This window comes from Chionomys nivalis, chromosome 21 (assembly GCF_950005125.1).
Source record: "Chionomys nivalis chromosome 21, mChiNiv1.1, whole genome shotgun sequence".
Taxonomy (NCBI): domain Eukaryota; kingdom Metazoa; phylum Chordata; class Mammalia; order Rodentia; family Cricetidae; genus Chionomys; species Chionomys nivalis.
The window spans coordinates 49,625,290-49,644,581 of NC_080106.1; the positions used below are offsets into that span (position 1 = coordinate 49,625,290).

Genomic DNA, 19,292 nt, shown 5'->3' on the forward strand with positions numbered 1-19,292 from the left:
TTTTTTTTCTGGCAAGTCTATTGTCTTCTTTTAATAGAAGAGCCAGATTCTCACATCAACCCCTGCATTCAGCATAGATTAATATAGTTTGTTCATGCATATGGAAAAAAGTAGCCTCCTGTGGATTTCCTAGAGATGGGAAGAATGCTATGAAGGTCATTACAGGCATGATTCTTTGGGACCACAGTGAAAACTGACTGAGTACTCTTTTGGAAATGGCAAATGGTTAATAGTAACAACATGGAATCTGAACAAATCCCAAGCTACTCAGAAATCACTACAGTCCACTACCAATCCACTGGTCCATCTTCCACTCTGAGAAGACCTTTTATCCATCATGAGCTATGATTTCATGAACCTCTTTGGAAAAATGTCAGAACCCCCAGATCACAGTTTGAAATCTTCAGGTTTTGCTAAGAGAGAAGAGATGCTACTGCAGTCAACAAACAGCATCGCCCATGACCTTGACCCTTCATAGTCATCAATGCTTTATTTACCCAGCATTCTTTGAAATGGGATGTTATCACAAATGGAAAAACTAGAAAAAATTAATTTTGTTTAAAAAGATCATTTTTGTCTAAAAAATTGTCTAAGAAAGAGATGGATGGTGAAACATGGGTGAGACTGTTGCATTATGTATACCAAAATGCAGAAACCAGCCTATGTGCCCTCTGACCCTCAACTGTACTCTGGAAATACTCAGGTTGCCTTCCCCAATGAAAGCTATACAGACTTAGAACCACCGGGATGGCAAGCAACACCAACCTTTCACAGTGAAATGTGGAGAGCTTGATCTTAGTTGACACAAACCCCGCAAATGTACAAGCAGAAAGGCTTCTCTTCCCGTGTGGCAGGAGGAGGCAGTCTCAGTGCCACAGACACAGTCTGGTCGCTCAGACCCATGGCATGCCTAAGGAGACTGAGTCACGGCTAATCAGGAGGGACTGGGCCACAGCACTGGAATGCAGCCTGCTGTGCTATGAAGAACTGTTAAGAATGTATTTTTTATGGAACATTTGCTTCTTTAAAATAAAGAAGAAAAAGATTTGATCCAGTAATAAGGGAAAGGATTCTCAAACCAAAAGGTTTTGCTTGTGTTTGAAAAAGACAGAAAAAGAAGCCCCAGTAAAAGATATCGGATTATAGGTATAATCTATGTTCTGTTAATAGGATGGATATATTTTCTACAAAATAAAGATTGAAGGAAATGAAGGGAAATAGGAAATACCCACATATTCTTAGATGCCAACAGAATAAAGTGTAGTTAGAAAAGTTATACTTTATATATTCCACAAAAGGTTCACTTATCACATTCATGTAATAAAACCAGAATTGAAGCAAAGTCCAAAGCAAGTACTCATTGCATAAATAAGAACCACCCTTTACCCTCACATCTAAAACCTCTTCCGTGTTTTTCTAAACATACACAACACACTCTCTGCAACAAGGAAACCAAGACACATTTGACAGTAAACAGAGCATATCTTCTTACAGATCTCACATGCTATAACTGTACCAATTCAGAACTAGAGTGACAATTATAATTTCTAATAAGAGAAAGTAAAATTGCCCACTAAGTGCTTTTAGATGGCTGAGTCTTTAAATGCCTTCACAGTTAAGGAAATAATTTATTTGGACATGAAACTGTGACTTTTATATAATTAGCCTACTACCCTCACCCAGCTTCCCCCCCAAAAGAAACCTTCCTAGAAAATAGAGAGAAGGAAGCATGTAGGTAACAGATTTAGGGATCTGTTTTATTTCACAAACTATTGAAGTAATTAATAAAGAATTTTAATATCAAAAGGAAACTAGGACCATGAGGATAAGTAATTTAATACAGTCTCAGCAAACCAGAGAACAACCAAGGGGTAAAAATCAGCACTAGTCTGCTAAAGGAAATACAGTAACTGGTAGTAGAAAACAAACATTTTCCAAACACTAAAACAGACAACAGAGGGGCACCTATATATGCTTCTTCAAAGGCGAGGCAAACATTTTGTAAGAAATCTTAAGAATTTTTTTGTTCCTCTACTTCGAATCATAGTGCTATATCAACATTCCAAAGAGAACAAAATGACCAACCTTAAACAAAAAGTAAAACTCAATCTCTTGAATGCAAAAATAAAGACAGGATGTAACAATTTACAAAGCCAGGAGTTTCAAAATAATCAAAGAAAAGAAAAACAAAGAGAGAGAGAGAGAGAGAGAGAGAGAGAGAGAGAGAGAGAGAGAGAGAGAGAGAGAGAAGGAGAAAGAAAAGGAAAAAGGAAGGGAGGAGAGGAGAGAAAGGATTACAAAATACATCAACTTACTTTGACACATTTTCTGGAATGTACTCTAGGACCGGGTATCCATCACTCCTCCTAGATGGCAGGTCACCGTGTGGTTTCCATGACTCCACTAATGTATTGACGGGTGGAAAGGAACTCAAGTGTTGGAAAGATTGGTCTCTAGGTGACCGTGATAAAGATATTGTACCTTGAGCACCAATCCGGTAGTGAAAGGACTGTCCACCCGAATTCACACCAACGATGGCAGATGATGGGATGCTGGTCTCAGGGTAATAGCTCCCATCATCTGGTTCTTGCTTAATCCCCATTGGGAATGCACTGCCCTCACAGCTACCGTCAAAACCGGGCACAGGTGGTCCTAAAATTCCTGATAGGGAATAATAGTCTTTATCATCCATAAAGGAAAAATACGAGCCATCCATGAATGGAAACGGGTTGACCGTGGGGTTCCCTTTAAGAGAGGAGCCTGAACACGAGTGCTTGGTTGATTCTTGCTTTATTGGTACAGAGAATGGAGAACCGGGGTTGATTTTGCTGTTTCCTCCCAGGCAGGAGCTGCTGAAAGTGCCGTCTGGTTCTGGTTTTATGTACTGGACAATGTTGAGCTGGCCAGTCACACCATTGGAGATGGCCTTCTCGACTTCCTCTGTCTTAGGGAAAGGAACGTCATGAGCACCTTTCTCATGGGTGTCTGGACTGGGAACCACATCCCGGATGGCACTGGCTGCAGCAGCAGCGCCTGAAGCAGCATAGCCGAAGGCATTGTTGATGGGGCTGCAGATGGACCCCACAGTGCTGGCTGTCGGGCTAGAGAGTGTGGATCTGTTGTTGGTGTTGGAAGGGCTGGAAACGGAGCACCTTGAGTTGTTAAGATTTGCCGGGCTGGACACAGAGGAGCGCAGAGTGACATTATTAGGACTGGAGACTGGAGATTTTACACTGCAGTGACTCGGAGGGCTGGAAATAGGGGATTTCATGCTGCTTAAGGGACTTGAAAGAGGGGAGCCCACGTTGCTAGCATGAGTGGGGCTGTGAGACCGTGAGCCTCGGTTTTCAACATTGGGGGAGCATGTTAGAGGGGTTCCTTGAGTGATGGGACTGTGCACTGGGAAATTGCCAAAGCCGGCTGTGGAGGAGGACATGGAGTTGATGCCCGCAGGGCTGCAGACCGAAGACGACATGTTCAGTGGGCTGCAAACAGAGGGGCTCTTCTCATGACAGATGATTGGGCTCTTAACAATGGCACGCATGACCCCACCATTCATGGAGCCTCCAGAGTCAGGAATGAATGACCTCAAAGGCCTGCTCATACCACTTAAGGTAGAGGGCCTGTGGCCATTCTCTTTGTAAAATTTCACTAATTGCTCCATGTTTTGGTAAATCTTTGCTGGGCTCATGCTTCCTTGTTGGTTCTGCTGATCGTAGGTGTAGTCGGCATCTCTCACAGAGTCCATGTATAAGCCCATAGATTCAGCCACAGTGGCTGAGAGTTCCTTGGATTCCAGCTCCGTTTTAATATCAGATGGTAAAATCCCAGAGCGACTACTGTCTTGCTGAAGGCAAGGGAGTAATTCGTGTTTTTCTTTGCTGCTTCCTTGAGTACTGTTGTTTGGGATAGCACCGGAAACGCAGCTGACATTGACAATCTCCATGTAGTTGTTCTCATCGGTCCTTTCTGCAGGTCCAAGAGAAGAACGCTCTACTGTCTGAGAAACTTGACTCCAGCGTCCTTCCATATCTAGACCTTCAGGGAGACTGTGGTAGCCTTTGGTTTCCATAGCTAACAAACAAGATTTATATTAACATATTAGAGTCAGTAACACAGTAGTAAGCTTAGGCATTCTAAAATTGCATTTATTGAGCTACACTATATATTCAATTTGGTATTAGCAGTATTTCTAGTTGCATTAAAATTTATCTTCATGGGTGCTGACACAAAATATCACGCAGAGAGAATATCAACTATAACTTGTTCAGAAGCGAGAAGACTCAAGCACAATTTTGCATCTCAATTAAAACTCGCTATAATTCAGCCTTCACAGTTTGTAAAAAACATTTATAAATGTTAACTTACTTGAATATTAAATAATAATCAGTATAATCATAGGGATGGATGAGGTAATCAGAGGAGAAAGTGAGAACTAAGCGGGTGACTCAACAAGGCCTAAAGCATGGTGACAAATATCAAACTTAAAACTAACCTGGGCAACCTTTCCTTGGGATCCACTTCTATGCAGGAGCGTGGCTGGTTTCCTTGCTGCTAAGCTTGCTCCCATAATAAAGCTCCTTTATACACTAAAACAAAACAAACAACTAACTTTATGACTCCAAAGTTTTGGGAAATTTGCTCATATAAAAGTTGTCTTCCATACGATCAAATACACAGCTTTATTATCAATGATATGCAATTAAGGGTACAGTTTCCAAATATAAGCTTAATAAATGAATAGCCATAGGGAAAATCATTGACAAATTGTTTCTAAAACAATAAGACTTTCTTACAGTATATCAGTGGTGAAGACAGTTTAGTGTCAATTCTGAAGAGTGAGGTGTATATAAACTGATTGACTTGGAGCACAGATTGTGGCAGTTGCCAGGCGGTTCAGCCACAGCAGTGACTCCTTCTTGTACTTCAATAACCAGCACCCTAGCCTAGCAATACCTCTCTTAAGTCTTCCAACAGCTGGACATTTTTAACTCAGCTATGAATGAATGAAGCTTATGAAGGGCCCTGATCATTTAAGCATTTATTCAAGAATATTTCCAAAGCACTCATTACATCCTGGGTCTAAGAACAGTTCTGAATCTGTAATAATAAAACGACCAGCCTAGTTTCCACCCATTGGAGGGAGCCCATTGGAGTGTTTTCAATATACATTCATTTCCATCTGCTCTAATCAATAAATTTAGCTCATGGACAGATTGCAATAGGCTATATGCTCATAATTATTATATACTATATAATTCAGCACATTATTACAAGCCTTTCTGATATATTATTTAACCTCATGAACCAATATATATACAAAAATCAAAAATGTACTCATAAACAATACAAGTCAGAGACTCAGGTGCTGGCCACATAACTATGTGCAAGACCTGGAATTTGATCTCAGGTCTCTCTGTTTACCAGTGTTTCCCAACCTGGGTCTTAAGGACACTTTCGGGCAGATCTTTATTGTTGTTGGAGGCCTGCCCTATGCGCTGGATTGTGTTAAGCAGGGTCTCTGTCTCTGAAGCACTAGAGGCTGAGAGTACCACCTTCCCCGGTTGTGACAGCAACGAAGTCTGCAGATTATCAAATGTTCTTAGGGAGCAAGATTCCACCCCTGAACACTGCATTAAAGAAACAGAGCACTGCAAAATGAATTTGCTCTTATCTGTACATCTTAGAATTAAAAAAAAAAAAACATGCCTGCGTACAGTTTTCAAATCTATATGTCCGGTGAAGCCTGCAGTTCTTCGTACATAAAGCCTTGCATCCTTTCTCTGCTTGCCTCTAGCCTCTCTCCCCTACCCTTTCTTCATTAAAAGGAAAAAAATGGAAGTCCTTTGCTACAGAACCTATATTAATTAACATTGCAAAACAATATAACGACTTCACTAAATAAATTTGTATTACATATCACAAGCCCCTATAATGAAATGTAATGCACAAATTGCCTGAGTCTTACAATTGCCCCTAATTTTTTTTGTATTCTGCAGTAGATTTTCAATTATGAGCAGTCAGAAACTATCAATTCCACCACTGTGGCCCAGATGGATAGTAAAAGGCAAATAAAAATGTTTAACTATTATACTATAATCAATACACAATTTATGAACCTTAAAATCTACCGATTATTCAGCATGCTTTCACTTAAAAACATTATTAATTCTTAATCAAAAATCAATCACTAAAAAGTAGAAAATAAATCAAATCACAAAGATTGAGGTAGTTATCTGGGAATTTCAGCCAAGAAAAAAAGAAAATAAGTATGGGTGAAAACCAAGTTAAAGCTGGAACACACACAGAGTGAACTGAGACCTAAATCATTGCTAATAATGGACTTTCTGTTTGCTTGTTTTCAATCTCCTGAAAACTCCATCGTAGCAGTGAATTGGAAAATACAGTCAATATTATGTTCTCTTCTACTTCTATAGGAAATATTCTGTCCTTTCCACAGCAAAGACAGTCGGATACAGCTGAGGTAGAGATGGTTCACATTCAGATCCATGAAGTATCTCAAGAACTATGTTCAGAGCAGAACTTCTTGTGTATGTCCATGCCAGCCCAGTCCTCTCCTGAGCTCTCCTGTGGCCTCCCTAAAGATCTCTGTGTGAAGTGATCCCCCTGCCTCCGCACTACAAGGTTTCCACAGGAATTCCTCCCAGTGTTGTAGCTGTAGCCGCCAACCTTCCTTCCACCATAGGCAATAGGGCTCTGTGGCCTGAGACCCTTCTCCAGAACTTCAGACCTCCAACTGTCTGTCGGGAGAGATGGACACTCTGCTTTTTATGAGGTCTCAGTAAAATTCTGAGCTCTAAAATCCCTGGGAGATTTTAAAGTACAGAAGCAGCATATTTTAAATCCAGTACTCCATGAAATAATTTGATCTCTGTACATCTCGTTGCTGTTCGGAGGGCCTACTAATATTCTGAGGACCATTTGTCACGCTCCTCAACGAGCTATATACCAGACCGGCGAAGATCTCTAAGGCTCACAGAGGATCTTTCCTGGAGATAGTGGGTACCAGCCACAGTTCCTCTCTACAAGGAAGAATTTTATCAGCTAACATCAGAGAGCTGATCTCAACTCCCCCAAAGTCTTGCTTCACCAAACTCAGAACTCACATAATAGCCTCCTAAAGCCAACTGTATTTCACCACGTTATTGACAGGAAAATCATGAGGAATTTGCCATGGGCTTTTCTGAAATCTAAATTGGCTTTGTTCAAGGGATCCTCATCTATCAACCTCACCAACCTCTCGAATGATAGAGAGGAAAGGTCAGCAGCCAGCACAGAAAAGTGGACAGCAGTGAGCTGCGAATGCTTCCCCTGCAAACCTTGTTTCGGAGACTAGATGCTTTCAAAGTAGCATCGCTGAGATATTTTATGCGGAGTCTTTCTTGGTTAGTATTTTAGTTAGTATTTTCTATAAACAAATGGGTTAGGTTAGAAATTTATTTCCTGTGTTGTTCAGGAAACTCGGGTTGTCTTTTTAGAATTGGCATAATGATCATGGCTTTGAACAGTAGTTCAGTCAACCCGAACTTACCAGAGACTACTAAAAATATGACTTGATGAATATGATCCTCATAAAACTTTATCCTGAGGGTAAAGGGAAAGCTTTTGTTACTTAAGAATAAAATAAGGCAGTGAAATATATAAATTATATTCCTAGCTTAAGAAAAACTAGGCCTCTTAGCTTCCCAGTGAATACTGTACCAGAGACTCTTAGGTCATTATGACCTTTATTTCATGCAAAAGAAACAGAAAGGTGAGAAAAATTCACATAAGTAAGGGAAGCACCAACAGGTTGCATGTGTATGTGTGTGTGCATGCACATGTATGTGCATAGTGTACACGCGTGTGTGTGCATGTGTGTGTATGCATGTGTGTGTGTTTGGAGTAGTACTAATATACTAACGGGCACTTATTATTATTGTCCTAAATGAGCCATATGCCAGGTTTACAAACCTCTCTAAAGCTTAGAAGAATACACACACACACATAGCCTTAAATGCTATTTCTGTGAAGGAAACAGACTTTAAAACTTTGTTTCATAGTCTGTTAAACTGCCCTTTTCCATAAGGAAGTAATTTCTTTTTTCCCCCCATGAAATTATTAAAGACCCTTAGAAATCTGCATCTTTCCTGAAAACTTTCACTTTTAATCACTTTTGCTGCTCTCCGAAACATATCCCCTTCTTAATGGCACCTTTCCCACAATCATGTTGCTTTCCGGTGGCACAGTTGAGACCCAGCTTGAGGGCTTCACAACACATGCCTGTTTTACAAGGCAGAAGATGACTTCAGGAAACCAGTTTTAGTCGCTCTGCCTCTCACACTGTCATCTTCCCCTCTTATAGTGAGGGGAGTAGGATAAGTCTGCCAAGGTCATCTAACAGAGCAGGAGAACCAGTTAGAACTAAGCATACCTGACTTCTGTTCACTGGCCAACTGCACCACATCAGCTTTCCAATTGTTCTTTGAAACAAAACTACCTCTTCCACAAAGGAGAAAGTTCCGCTTTAGTGCCCCCCTCCCCGCCCCGAAACACAAACTTCTCTCCAAAAGTATTTCCATGGTAGTGTGTCATGTCAAACGTGAAATTAAAACTCCAAGGGAGGACCACACAGATGGAGAATGCTGTTATCGTTGCTATGTAAATATCACCAGTAACAGCACCTCGAGAATGAGGACCCGAAATGTTAAGGAGCTTTTAAAATTCGGCGATCTTAATAACTCGTCTGCTAACAAAAGTTTTTTGAACTACGTTATAATAAATAAATAACGCAGATGGTATGATAAAGCATTGTGATTTAAACCTTGTCTTTTTAAAATGCAGCAGGAAAAGCCATGCATCTAAAATCCATCTGGCCAGGGATGCCATCAAAAGCAACTTCATCCCTTTTCCGTCCCTGCCCTGACAATCCCCTAGAGTTTCCCCAATATAAAGGAACGGGAAACGCAAGATTTTCCAGACCCTTTTATACAAGATCTATGGGGATCTGGCTTTTTCAACTGCCCTATCGGCTACACCTCCCACCCAGATTGAGGAGCTTCCGCAATTGATAGAAGAACGAAACATTATTCAAATGTCTTTTAAAATTTGCAAGAGGAAAACGAACTGAAATTCATTTGTGGGGAAAGGGGAGGGTGGCAGACCTCCCACTGCCAAAGGCGGTTAAAAGCCGCTCTTTAGAGGGCATTTATCCAAAGTGGCCAAACTTTCCCAAAATAGTCCTCAGCCGGCCGGGGCGGGGGGGGGGGGCGGGGGTGGAAAAACAAAACAAAACAACAAGCACACAGCACATACTGACTGTGCCTCCGGATTACGCAGCGGCTTCTCCTTGCAAAGTGCAAGCCACCCTTGCCATGGCCGCACGCCGGGCAGGACCGGAGGCGCCCCACTGCGCACCCCTACACACCTGCCTCGGCCGGGGTCGTCTTCTCGCCTTCTACCTGTTGCAGCGCTTGCCACCGCCACGACACCCCTGCTGCGGAGCCCCCCTACATCCAACCACATCCAGGCCAGAGAGTGCCGCTCTCCCTGCAGAGGGAAAGCCGGAGGCAGAAGCGCTGGCGCCCAGGTGACTTGCACCGGCTTCCTCTGAGCAGCCTGAAGTTGGCTCTCTTCTCCCGGGCCCAATGACACCCTGGGTGCGCAGGAGCTAAGGGGAGGGGTCAGGGGCAGGGCCAGGGCCAGCAAAAGAGGGAGGGAACGAACGCACGGGAGGGAGCGGGCAAAAGCCGGGAGGGGGGGTGGGCCAGCTGGAAGGCCGGTCCTTTTAAAAGCGGGTCACATGTCCAGAAAGTTCAGGTCGCTGTCCCGCCCGCCGGAACCATTTCCATTGGCCAAGGGGGAAACAAGGCTCCACGCTGTGCGGGCCAGGCGTGCTTCTCATTGGGCAATCGGGGCTGCCAGTCACCAGGCGGGCGACATGACTGATACAAAGTTGCTGCGACACAGCCTGGACTCGGCAGCTTCCTTAAAGCCGCAGAGGCAGTAGGTTCTCCGGGTTCGCGGAGGTGGCCACAATCCGGGGCACCCCTGCGCATGAAGCCCTTTAGCCCACATCTCTCCCTTGCCCCAAACTTGCTCTCACCTACCCAAGTGTCCCCCGGGGGGACCACAGGCAATCCGGAGAGAAGGGGAAACTGTGGTGACGCCGTAGCAGCCTAGGTGGTGTGCCCTCGCGCCCTCCACCTGCAGCGCCAGGTGAGCCGCAGCGACTCACACCCGACGCCGCCCACGGGGTCGGCAAGCCCAAGACGACTCAGGTGGGCTTTCCTCGGACCCCTAACACTCTGCTCCCTCCCACCCCCCTTCAGGTCTAAGTTACCTCCCCCGCCGAGAAGCCTTAGTCTCCGCTGTCGAGAGCCAGAAGATCACGTTCCCAGTCGATTTCAGTTTCCTTGCAGGAAAAGCGGGTGCTTTCAGTGCAGCCAAACCCCTTTAAACACAGCCTTCCTCCCACCCCACCCCCTGCCAAAAAAAAAAAAAAAAGTGCCAGGGTCAAGAGCTGAGGCGCCTGATAATTTTGTTACTGTACTTACTACTTTAGTACTGGATTTTTCCACTAGTTCAATATGCAAGAAAGCTTACTATCGAGGATATGCGCTTTATAATATGTGGAAGGGATGCACATAATTGGGGCAGGATTATTGGAGGAAGGGAAAGCTCTAAACTGTTTTCTAACGATCGTTTGCGCGAGAAAAATTTTGACTTCCCTTCGCCCCCACTCGGATTTTCCTCCCGCCCACCCAAACACTGCTCTTGCTAAACCGAAGGATGGGCTCCTTAACTTTAATTCTAAGGACTTTTAGACTGGTGTGAGGCTCGGTTTTGGATTCCCCTGCTAGCTTGGAGTCGGCACCAGTGACGTACACACCTAAATCTGGTCCCCTGGCCCTTGGCGACCCACAGGCCGCAGGCGGCAGCTGTGCAGCTTCGGGCTCACCCTTGCTCCTGGCGAGCCAAGGCTCGGGAGGAGGAGGGCAGCTTGTGCCCTAAGGCCCCTCCTTTTCTTACAGTTAGTTAAGCCTCAGGATCCCGGATCCTAAACCCAGGGAGACTGGAACTCTCAGCCACTCCCGCAGGACACTCCCCAGAGGCATGGGGGACTGCAGCGGTGCCCAGAAGCTAATCAGACGCCGGACTCGGATGCCCATCAGTCGCCTGAGCTGAACTAGCCCTGGAGCCCCTACCCATATGAATCCCCGCCGAGTGTCCCAACTTTCCCGTGAGGATAGCTGTCACGCGACATCTATTGCGCCCGGGGCCGCGCGCGGGTGGCGAGCTGGAGCTAGGGAAGTCCCGGACCCGGCGGCCCGGGCTCGCCAAGCAGTAGCGGCTGCAGCTCAGCCAGGGTGACAGAACTATTCATCATTAAAGAAATGGACGCGTCTCCTTTTTACTAAGTTTTTACCTCCCTTAGGGAGGGCTGGTCTTGCCTTGGATCGAAGCTCCTTGTAAAAATCTAGGTTAGAACCGCGCGGAATAGCCGCTGCGCTCTCTCGCCAGTCGCCCTGCACCCTTGTCCCGCGCGGGCCAGGCAGGCACCTGGCCTCCTGCCGGCAACCCACCTCGGTATACTGACCAGCGTCCTCTCCCGTCTGCGCTGGCCTGGCCACCCCGGGGCCACCCCTGTTCTCCCAGGCCCCCTCCCGCCACTGTCGGCGCAAAGTGACAGTCTCTGCACTCACCTTTTCTAGGACATGGTAGGGAGACTGGGGCGGGGGAGGGGGCAGCGAGACTCCCGCCGCCTCCGCCGCTGTTGCAGCCACCCGCAAGTCCAATACCAGCTGATCTGCGATGAGGATGGAGAGGGTAGCAATCCTGGCAGTCGCCCTACTGACGGTGGGTAGAGCAATAGAGCGACAGTGCAATTATCCTGCTGAAGGCAGCGAGCCGGTGGCACCAGATCGCGCCGAGGGGGTTGCGAGCACCCGCCGGCCCCCAGCAGGGCAGCCGGGCCTGGGGCCGGCGGGACTCCGGGGATGCTGGTTCGTCCCGCGGTGACTGCGGAGGTTCCGGGAACCCGCCAGTCCCGCGGTAAGATTCCGCGCCCGCAGCGGAGAAGCGCGACTCTCCGCGCCCCTTCCTTGGGCTAGGGTGGCCGGTGACAGCTCCGGCGACAGATCGTGGTGTGTGTGTGTGTGTGTGTGTGTGTGTGTGTGTGTATGTGTTTGTGGGGGCAGCCGCAGGGGGAGCCCGCGGAGCTGGGGCCCCCTCCCCGGGTCACACCCTCACTAGCAGTACGAGGCAGTCTAGCGTCCGGCCACCCGCTGGTGGGAGACAGGGTGCTGGTGGCAGTCGCTGGAACCCCAGTCACTGACAGCAAGGAGGCCAAGGGAAAACGGAACCCCAGTGCACGCACCCTGTACTCCCCTCCTCCCGGGTCCACAAAGTCGGCCTTGACCTGGCGCCTGGCTTCAGGTGCAGGTGCCACCGTAAAGGGAGCAGAGGGCTGGAGGATCACGAGCGGGCCAAGAGGGAAAAGTTTCTTTCCTGAGCCTCCGCTGCCCACCCGGTGAGACAGCTCTTGGGTCGCTGCCCCACCCCCACCGTGGGGGGGGCGCCCTGGAGCGCCGGGGTGTCTGCGCACCAGGACGTGTGGGGAGCGACCGCCACCGATCCCGCGCTCTGACAGCGGCCGCCGGGCGCTGCGGGCCTTGGAAGGGACCAGCCGCGACAGCCCTCCCCCGCAGCGCGCCCCCGCGCCACCCCGCGCGCCCCCGCGCCCTCGCGCCCGCCCGGGCAGACACCTACGCAGCTGCGAAAGTGAAAGGCGGGCTCCCTGGCCGGGCGGCGCGGCGCGCGGGCACGCGGCGCGGGGAGGAGGATTGAGCCCCAAGCTACCCTCTTAGGATTCTCCTATCCCCCGTGCGTCTTGGAGCTCACCACTTCTCATTCTCCAGCCTCACACCCCAAGACACACTGGTCACCCCAGCATAGTGTGTATGCACGCGCTCGTTTTCATGCGCACTCGCGGGTGTGAGAGATACCCTAAGCTCCAGACTTCTCCACCTCACCGTTACACGTGCCCCTAGCTGGAAGTCTGCTGGGAGGTGAGACTTGAGTCACTAGCAGAAAGGCTCACCTACTAGCTTGTTTTTAAGGACTGAATTAAGCAAACCCAGGACTTGACCACAGGTCCCTTTCTCTGGTTTGACATTTCTTCCACTGTTTTCTAAACCCTCTGTAGCCCCCCCCCCTTCCCGATTTCCTCCTAAATAGGAGTGGAAGTTGTTGATCCCCAGGAAAAGCGGTACTGTTCTGTTAAAATAATGTCTGCCTTTCTCTAACCCCACTCCCATAGTCCAGTATCAAGTTTTGTTGCTCCACCACCTACCTATTGTGTTGACACTCCCAGTTCCTCTGTGGCTCAAGATGGCATTTCGGCCTGCTGCAAAACAAACTTTTCCTGTTTTGTGAAAGTGGCTTCTAGGTTAAGATGTTTGGAATCATGACTTGGGTGAGATCAAGAAAGTGTTTAAATAATTTATGATAAAATGTAACCTTTTATTAAACGAACTTTAAAAAGGACAATTTAGAAGAATCCTGTTGTTGACGAACTGACTGAAAACGCCTTGAGAATAAGATGGTGCATTTGTTAAATGAGCAGAGAGATGCAGAGGTGCCATAGAGCAGACGCCTATGCAGTATCATAAGGGAAGAACCAAATTGCCGGCGCAATGCAAGATAGCTAGGGATGTACATCCTACCGGCAAGGTTGACAGGTTGGGCTTGGACGATTCCGGTTCCGTTCTTCCCTGCTGCCACCACTAACTACTCTGCTCCACACTTTCAAAAACAGACAACGTGATCAAAGTATGGCATAAAATGAGCTTAAAATAGCTGCCACATTGTAGAAATTTAGGAGATTTCCCCCCATGGTTTAGTTTGTTTTGAGGGAGAATTTCTATGTGTAGCTCTGGCTGTCCTGAAACTCACTTAGTACACCAGGCTGGCCTCCAACTCAGAGGCCTGCCTGCCTCTGCCTCCTAAGTGCTTGGAGTAATGGTGTGCACAGCCACCGCCTGGCATCTTCTTATGTTTTTATTTAGCCACTTTGAAAAATTTTATCTGCTCTGCCTGCAAGGCTCTGCAAGGCTGTCTGATATTAAAATCTAAGATTTTTTGATATATTCTTTTAAAATATTTTCATACCACAATAGAGAGTCTGGGATCTCTGTATACCCTTAGGTGCCAGTTTCTCTTACTACTGATGGATACTTAGAGGGTCTTGCTATTACCCATAGGCGAAGTTTTGGGTTTTTCTTTCTTTAAATTTTTATGAGTATTAAGTTTCTCTTGCATAATCTCCCTTTGCTGGCACTGACACGGCAACAGCCCTGGAGTTCAGTGCCATACCTCCTGGTGAAGGGACAATAGGAAGGTGGTACTGCTTTTGATAGGATCACCCCATCAGTGCTGGCTCTGAGGGACCCCATGAGAGAAGGAGAACACAGGACTTTAGGATGTTAGCATGCACTCTCATTCCATGTCTATCAGCGAAGAATCTTGTCTGCCTTCCTTTGTATCTAGCAATGCCATTGCTTTAGAAAAACTCTCTCTCAACCAAGGTTGTCCTTCACACCCTTTTAAATAAGCCTTTTTGTCCTTTGCAAAAGGATGGAGAATTCAATTTCTTTAGAAAAAGAGATTAAAAAATTAAGAAATGGACAATCCCAGACAACTATGAGCCCATTTCCTATCTAGCTACCAAATGTCTTAAAGCAGCAAGCAGCCTCAGACATCACTCAACACATTCACAGGCTGAACCTCAGGACACCGCCCTCCCCATCCCATTAGTGTCAAACTCCCTGAGGTTTGCTACAGTGAAGTGCACGACTCAGCGTTTGCAATTTACATGTGTGACATCACATCCTCTATTATGTAATTTCAGAAACAAAGCCTAATATCTAAGTTTGTGTTGGAAAAAATTCTCCCTAGCCCTGTTTTAGCTTGAAGAGAGCTGCCCTTTAGGTCCTTGTTTCCAGCCCCACTTCTCCAGTTGTCCCTGAGAATGATTCATGAACTGGAACATTTCTCAGACCCCAAAGTGAGCATATCTTTCTTAAGTCTGACAAGAAAGTGAAGACCATATAGCGTATTTGCATTAAATACTGTTTTTTGTTTGTTTGTTTTGGTTTTGGAGACAAGGTTTCTCTCTGCAGCTCTGGCCATCCTAGCCTCTAATTTAGAGAGCCACCTGCCTTTTTTTTTTTCTTTTTTAAAAATAAAGGCTAAAGCATTAGTTGTAGTTAACTCCGTTAATAAGCCTACCCATGTTAGGCCTGTTTACTTATTTAAGCTTTTCTCCTTTCCATCTCTTACCAGCTGTTGGAAAGAGTTAAGAAAGACAGGGTGAGTCAGAGAAGTGGGGAGGGTGTCAGGGAGAGAAGACGAACAGGACAACAATATAAGATCAAACTTCTTTGTTTATTGCAAAGCACACATGTTACAGTTTATAAACATTGCAAGCAAAGAAGGAAGTGTGGACTAGAAGATAAATACTGAACATATTAAGGATTTTGCTGACATCCCAAATGGCCCAAACTCAATTTTCTACAGTGTTTGGAATATTTGTTTCAGCTTTCATTATTCACTAATTTGAACAATTAATTAGGAATTTGTTTACTGATTGAGTTATCTGTCTACCTTTTTCCTATTTGCAGGCAGTTTAAATAGAAAATTCACAAACATACTACATTTCTATGGCCAAATTTTGGGATGGAAGAGAACCAAACAGCACACACATCACGATTAGAATGCCGTACTATTAGAAACAAATCAGTTTTCATTTGGCCCACACTGAGGTTCTAAATTTAGACATAATGTACAGTGGTTGAAAGGGGGGAGGAACTTGAACAGTATATTTTAATAAAACAGGGACGTTTTCAATTTCTTCTCTTTTCTCATGCATTCTTGGTGCAGTAGAGGAAATTCAGCACCTTTAAATAACTGTGCTAATCTTACATAAATAACCACATGGTTGTGTGCTCATTAGAAAACCAGGCTGTTTTTCTGGTATAATGCTCAGTAGCAGTGCATGCGTGCGCGCACACACACACACTCACATGTGCACACACACACAATACACTCATAGAACTACATATACAGACATGCACACACACACTCATACATATACACATACACACACCGCACACAGGAGCATACACACATACACACACAAATACACATTGCACACACCACAAACACACAAACACACTACACACCACACACAGGAACATACACACATATACATGCCCGCACAACTACACAATACAACACACACACACAAACATACACACACACAAATACACACCACACATGCATGCACATGGGAGCATATACAAATACACAACACATACATATATACACATACACATAAATACACACTACATGCACATATATACATACTCACAAAACATACATACCACACACCACATACATATATACTTACAAAGCACACATACACACAGATATATGCACTCACACACCCACACCACACACATACATACACACGCATATATGAACATACAAACACACATGTATACACACATACAGAAACACACATGCACATTTATACACACACACACACATGCACGCACACACACAACTGGAACCCATTGGGTCAAGAGTGTGAACCCCACCTCTTTCGAGCTAGGAGGAAGCCTTTTCAGCTTCTTCCCAGGACTCTGTAGGCGTTGCTAGTGTTTCAATAGTGGGCACATTATTTTTAGCAGCATATTTTAATAGCTGTCAGTAACAACGAAGACATTTTGATCAACAATATTTTTTACTCTATCAAAGATGATTGCAAAAAAGAATGCCTCAATATTTAAATGTTTAGCCATTAAAGAGAAATAATTTCTTATGATAGAAAATGCTCCAAACACATCAGAGACAAGCATGAAATAATTGCATAAAATGAGGCCTAATGGATTTATTTTTATTTTAAAGTGTCTGACAACTGTGTACACATAGTAAAGATAACTATTCCCAAAGGGGTCCATGTCAGAAAGAGAAACATCACGCATTTGCAAATGGGTGGAGCATAGTTATGTGGGCAGAAAAAGTGAATAGGATATTTCCCCTAATCGAGTTAAGAAAGAGAGGTTATCATATGTCAGCTATATGACCCTGTATACATCAGACAGAAAGTGTACAAAGTTTCTTGACAGATGTCATCATTACCCCTAAAGATAACCATTGTCTGTGGAACTGTGCATGTGTGGTAACTGATAACTGTCCTTTGGAGAATGTATTAAAAACAAATGAACCAAATCTCCTGATGTGTCCAGGGTACGGTCCCCACATTGAGTGAATTTTTTTCTCCGAGAGAAATAGAGGTAATAGTGCTTGCTCGATAAGCCACTGGTTTGTGTCACCCTAGTGAGAGGTCACCTACTCACTTCAGATCCAGCCCTGAAGGCAGTTAAATGTTTCATCTTCATCTAGTTGGCAAGGTTGAGAGTTTGTGCATTCTTATATCAGAAAATATTTCTATTGCCTGACATTTGTGTTCTTTAATCCTTTGGGAGTTTCAGACCTCTTCTAATAGGGAGTATTTTAAATTATATGACAGGGTTTTTTAAAATCATACAATTTTTGTAAAAAAAAAAGATCAAGTTTAGATACACTTTTTACAATTCTAGCACAAACCATGTGACAGGTGCAACTCTTTAAGTGGTAATGCTTTCTCAGAGTATTATATGGTTTTATATATGCTTTGTTCTTAAACGTGAATATTTATAAAACTAAATCCCATGCCATATTACTATTAATATTCAAACCACAATCTATTTTGAAGTACTTAGTGCTTGTCCTTACTATCTTTTCAAATTAAGTAGGCATTTTAAGAAAGGACTAATTTTTATTTTATGCAGAGTGTTTGTGTACATGTATTCATGTATGTGCGCCATGTATGTCTGGTACCTGCAGAGGCCAGAAGAGGGCATCATGTTGCCATGGAACGGGAATTACACTTAGGAGCCTCGTGGGGCTGTTGTGAAACAAATCAGGGTCCTCTGCACAAGCACCAAGTGCTCATAACTGCTGAGTCATCGCTCCAGCCCCAATGGGCACGTTGTACTTTTAACTTAGCTGTTTTTCTTTTTTGTTTAAATCTACTTATTATATAGTCCAAAAAAATTGTTCTCATCTCAGTGTGTCCTGAAGATGGGCCATTACTTGAGGTATAGATTTAATTGATGTTTCTTTTTCAGTTTTCATTAGATTTGATTAAAATTTGATGAAACTTTTGTAGCCATTACTGCTTTTCTTAATTTAATAAGGCATTATATTGTGGTAAAATACAGCAACATAAGAGTTATCGTTTCTGCCTTTTGTGAACATGCAGGTTCAGTGGCTTTAAATGATTGACACTGCAGTGACGCTCTCGCCACTCCCCAGCTGTGGAATTTATCCCTTCTTATAGCACAGAACATCACTAGCTTTTAATCAACTGTTGTACAAGACAGTTTCCTTTATTTTGGGTGTGGGAAACTTCCCATTTACGTCAGTAACAACTGTACCTCTCAATAGGAACGGCGTCGACATGGTAGGACTTTTCCTTCTTTAAATTCTGAAGTGGCACATGGAGAGGTGACTCGGTGGTCGGCAGCATTTGCAGCTCCTGCGGAGGACTGGGATTCAGTTCCTGCATCCACATGGCTGTCACAACTGTCCAACTCCAGTTCAAGGGGTTCCCGTGCCCTCTTCTGGCCTCTGAGGCCACTGTGCTCACATGGAACCCATAGACACATATAAGCAAACTACTACACATGAAATAAAATGATAAATCTTAAAACGAAGTGAGTTCAGTGAATTTTTTTCATGATAGGTGAAATTTCTAGTTTGTTTGTTTTTGTTTGTTTTGAAATGGACCTGGTGAATAATCAAGGAATTTCAGCTGAAATAAAATGAAGCTCCATTTCAAGTGTTATTCAAACATGCACTGGCCTGGAGAGTTAGGATGTAAAGAAAGGACTGCATCCTGCTCTGTGAGGAGAGTCTCGGTGCTACTCTGACTGTAGACTGTGCAGGGTTGTGTGTCCCACAGACTAGAAACAATGCATTCAGCTTTAGAAAGGAAGATCACGTGGAAAAATGAGATTTCCTCTTGTGGTAGATGTAACAGCTCAGAAACATAACCACACAGCGAAATTCAATTATTAATATTATTAATGGGCTAAGGCTTGGATTTTTACTGCCCTCATATGAAAGCTGGAGATCAAATGTTGGTACCCAAAGGAGACTCACAGACACCTGTAACCCTAGCT

At 44.8% G+C, this 19,292-nt stretch overlaps 1 protein-coding gene and 1 long non-coding RNA gene across 7 annotated transcripts in view; one reads left to right on the forward strand and one right to left on the reverse strand.

Moving 5' to 3' along the window:
• Positions 1-11,835, reverse strand: part of Nr3c2 (nuclear receptor subfamily 3 group C member 2) — a 328,469-nt gene extending 316,634 nt beyond the window's left edge. The window contains exons 1-3 of one of the 6 annotated variants that reach the window (XM_057753599.1): positions 11,706-11,832; positions 4,496-4,589; positions 2,316-4,074 (exon numbers count right to left, since the gene is read on the reverse strand). In XM_057753599.1, the coding sequence (XP_057609582.1) occupies positions 2,316-4,072 (1,757 nt within the window). In that variant the 5' untranslated portion in view covers positions 4,073-4,074; positions 4,496-4,589; positions 11,706-11,832. Of the gene's footprint in view, positions 1-2,315; positions 4,075-4,495; positions 4,590-7,552; positions 7,604-9,427; positions 9,746-11,585; positions 11,618-11,705 lie in introns of those variants that run through there. The other 5 variants (XM_057753601.1, XM_057753598.1, XM_057753600.1 and 2 more) reach the window with 5 other exon arrangements.
• LOC130863532 (uncharacterized) lies at positions 9,993-18,786 on the forward strand. The gene is made up of 3 exons (XR_009055734.1): positions 9,993-10,280; positions 11,034-12,054; positions 18,556-18,786. It is a non-coding gene; the product is annotated as an uncharacterized LOC130863532 (long non-coding RNA).
• Positions 18,787-19,292: the final 506 nt, after the last annotated feature.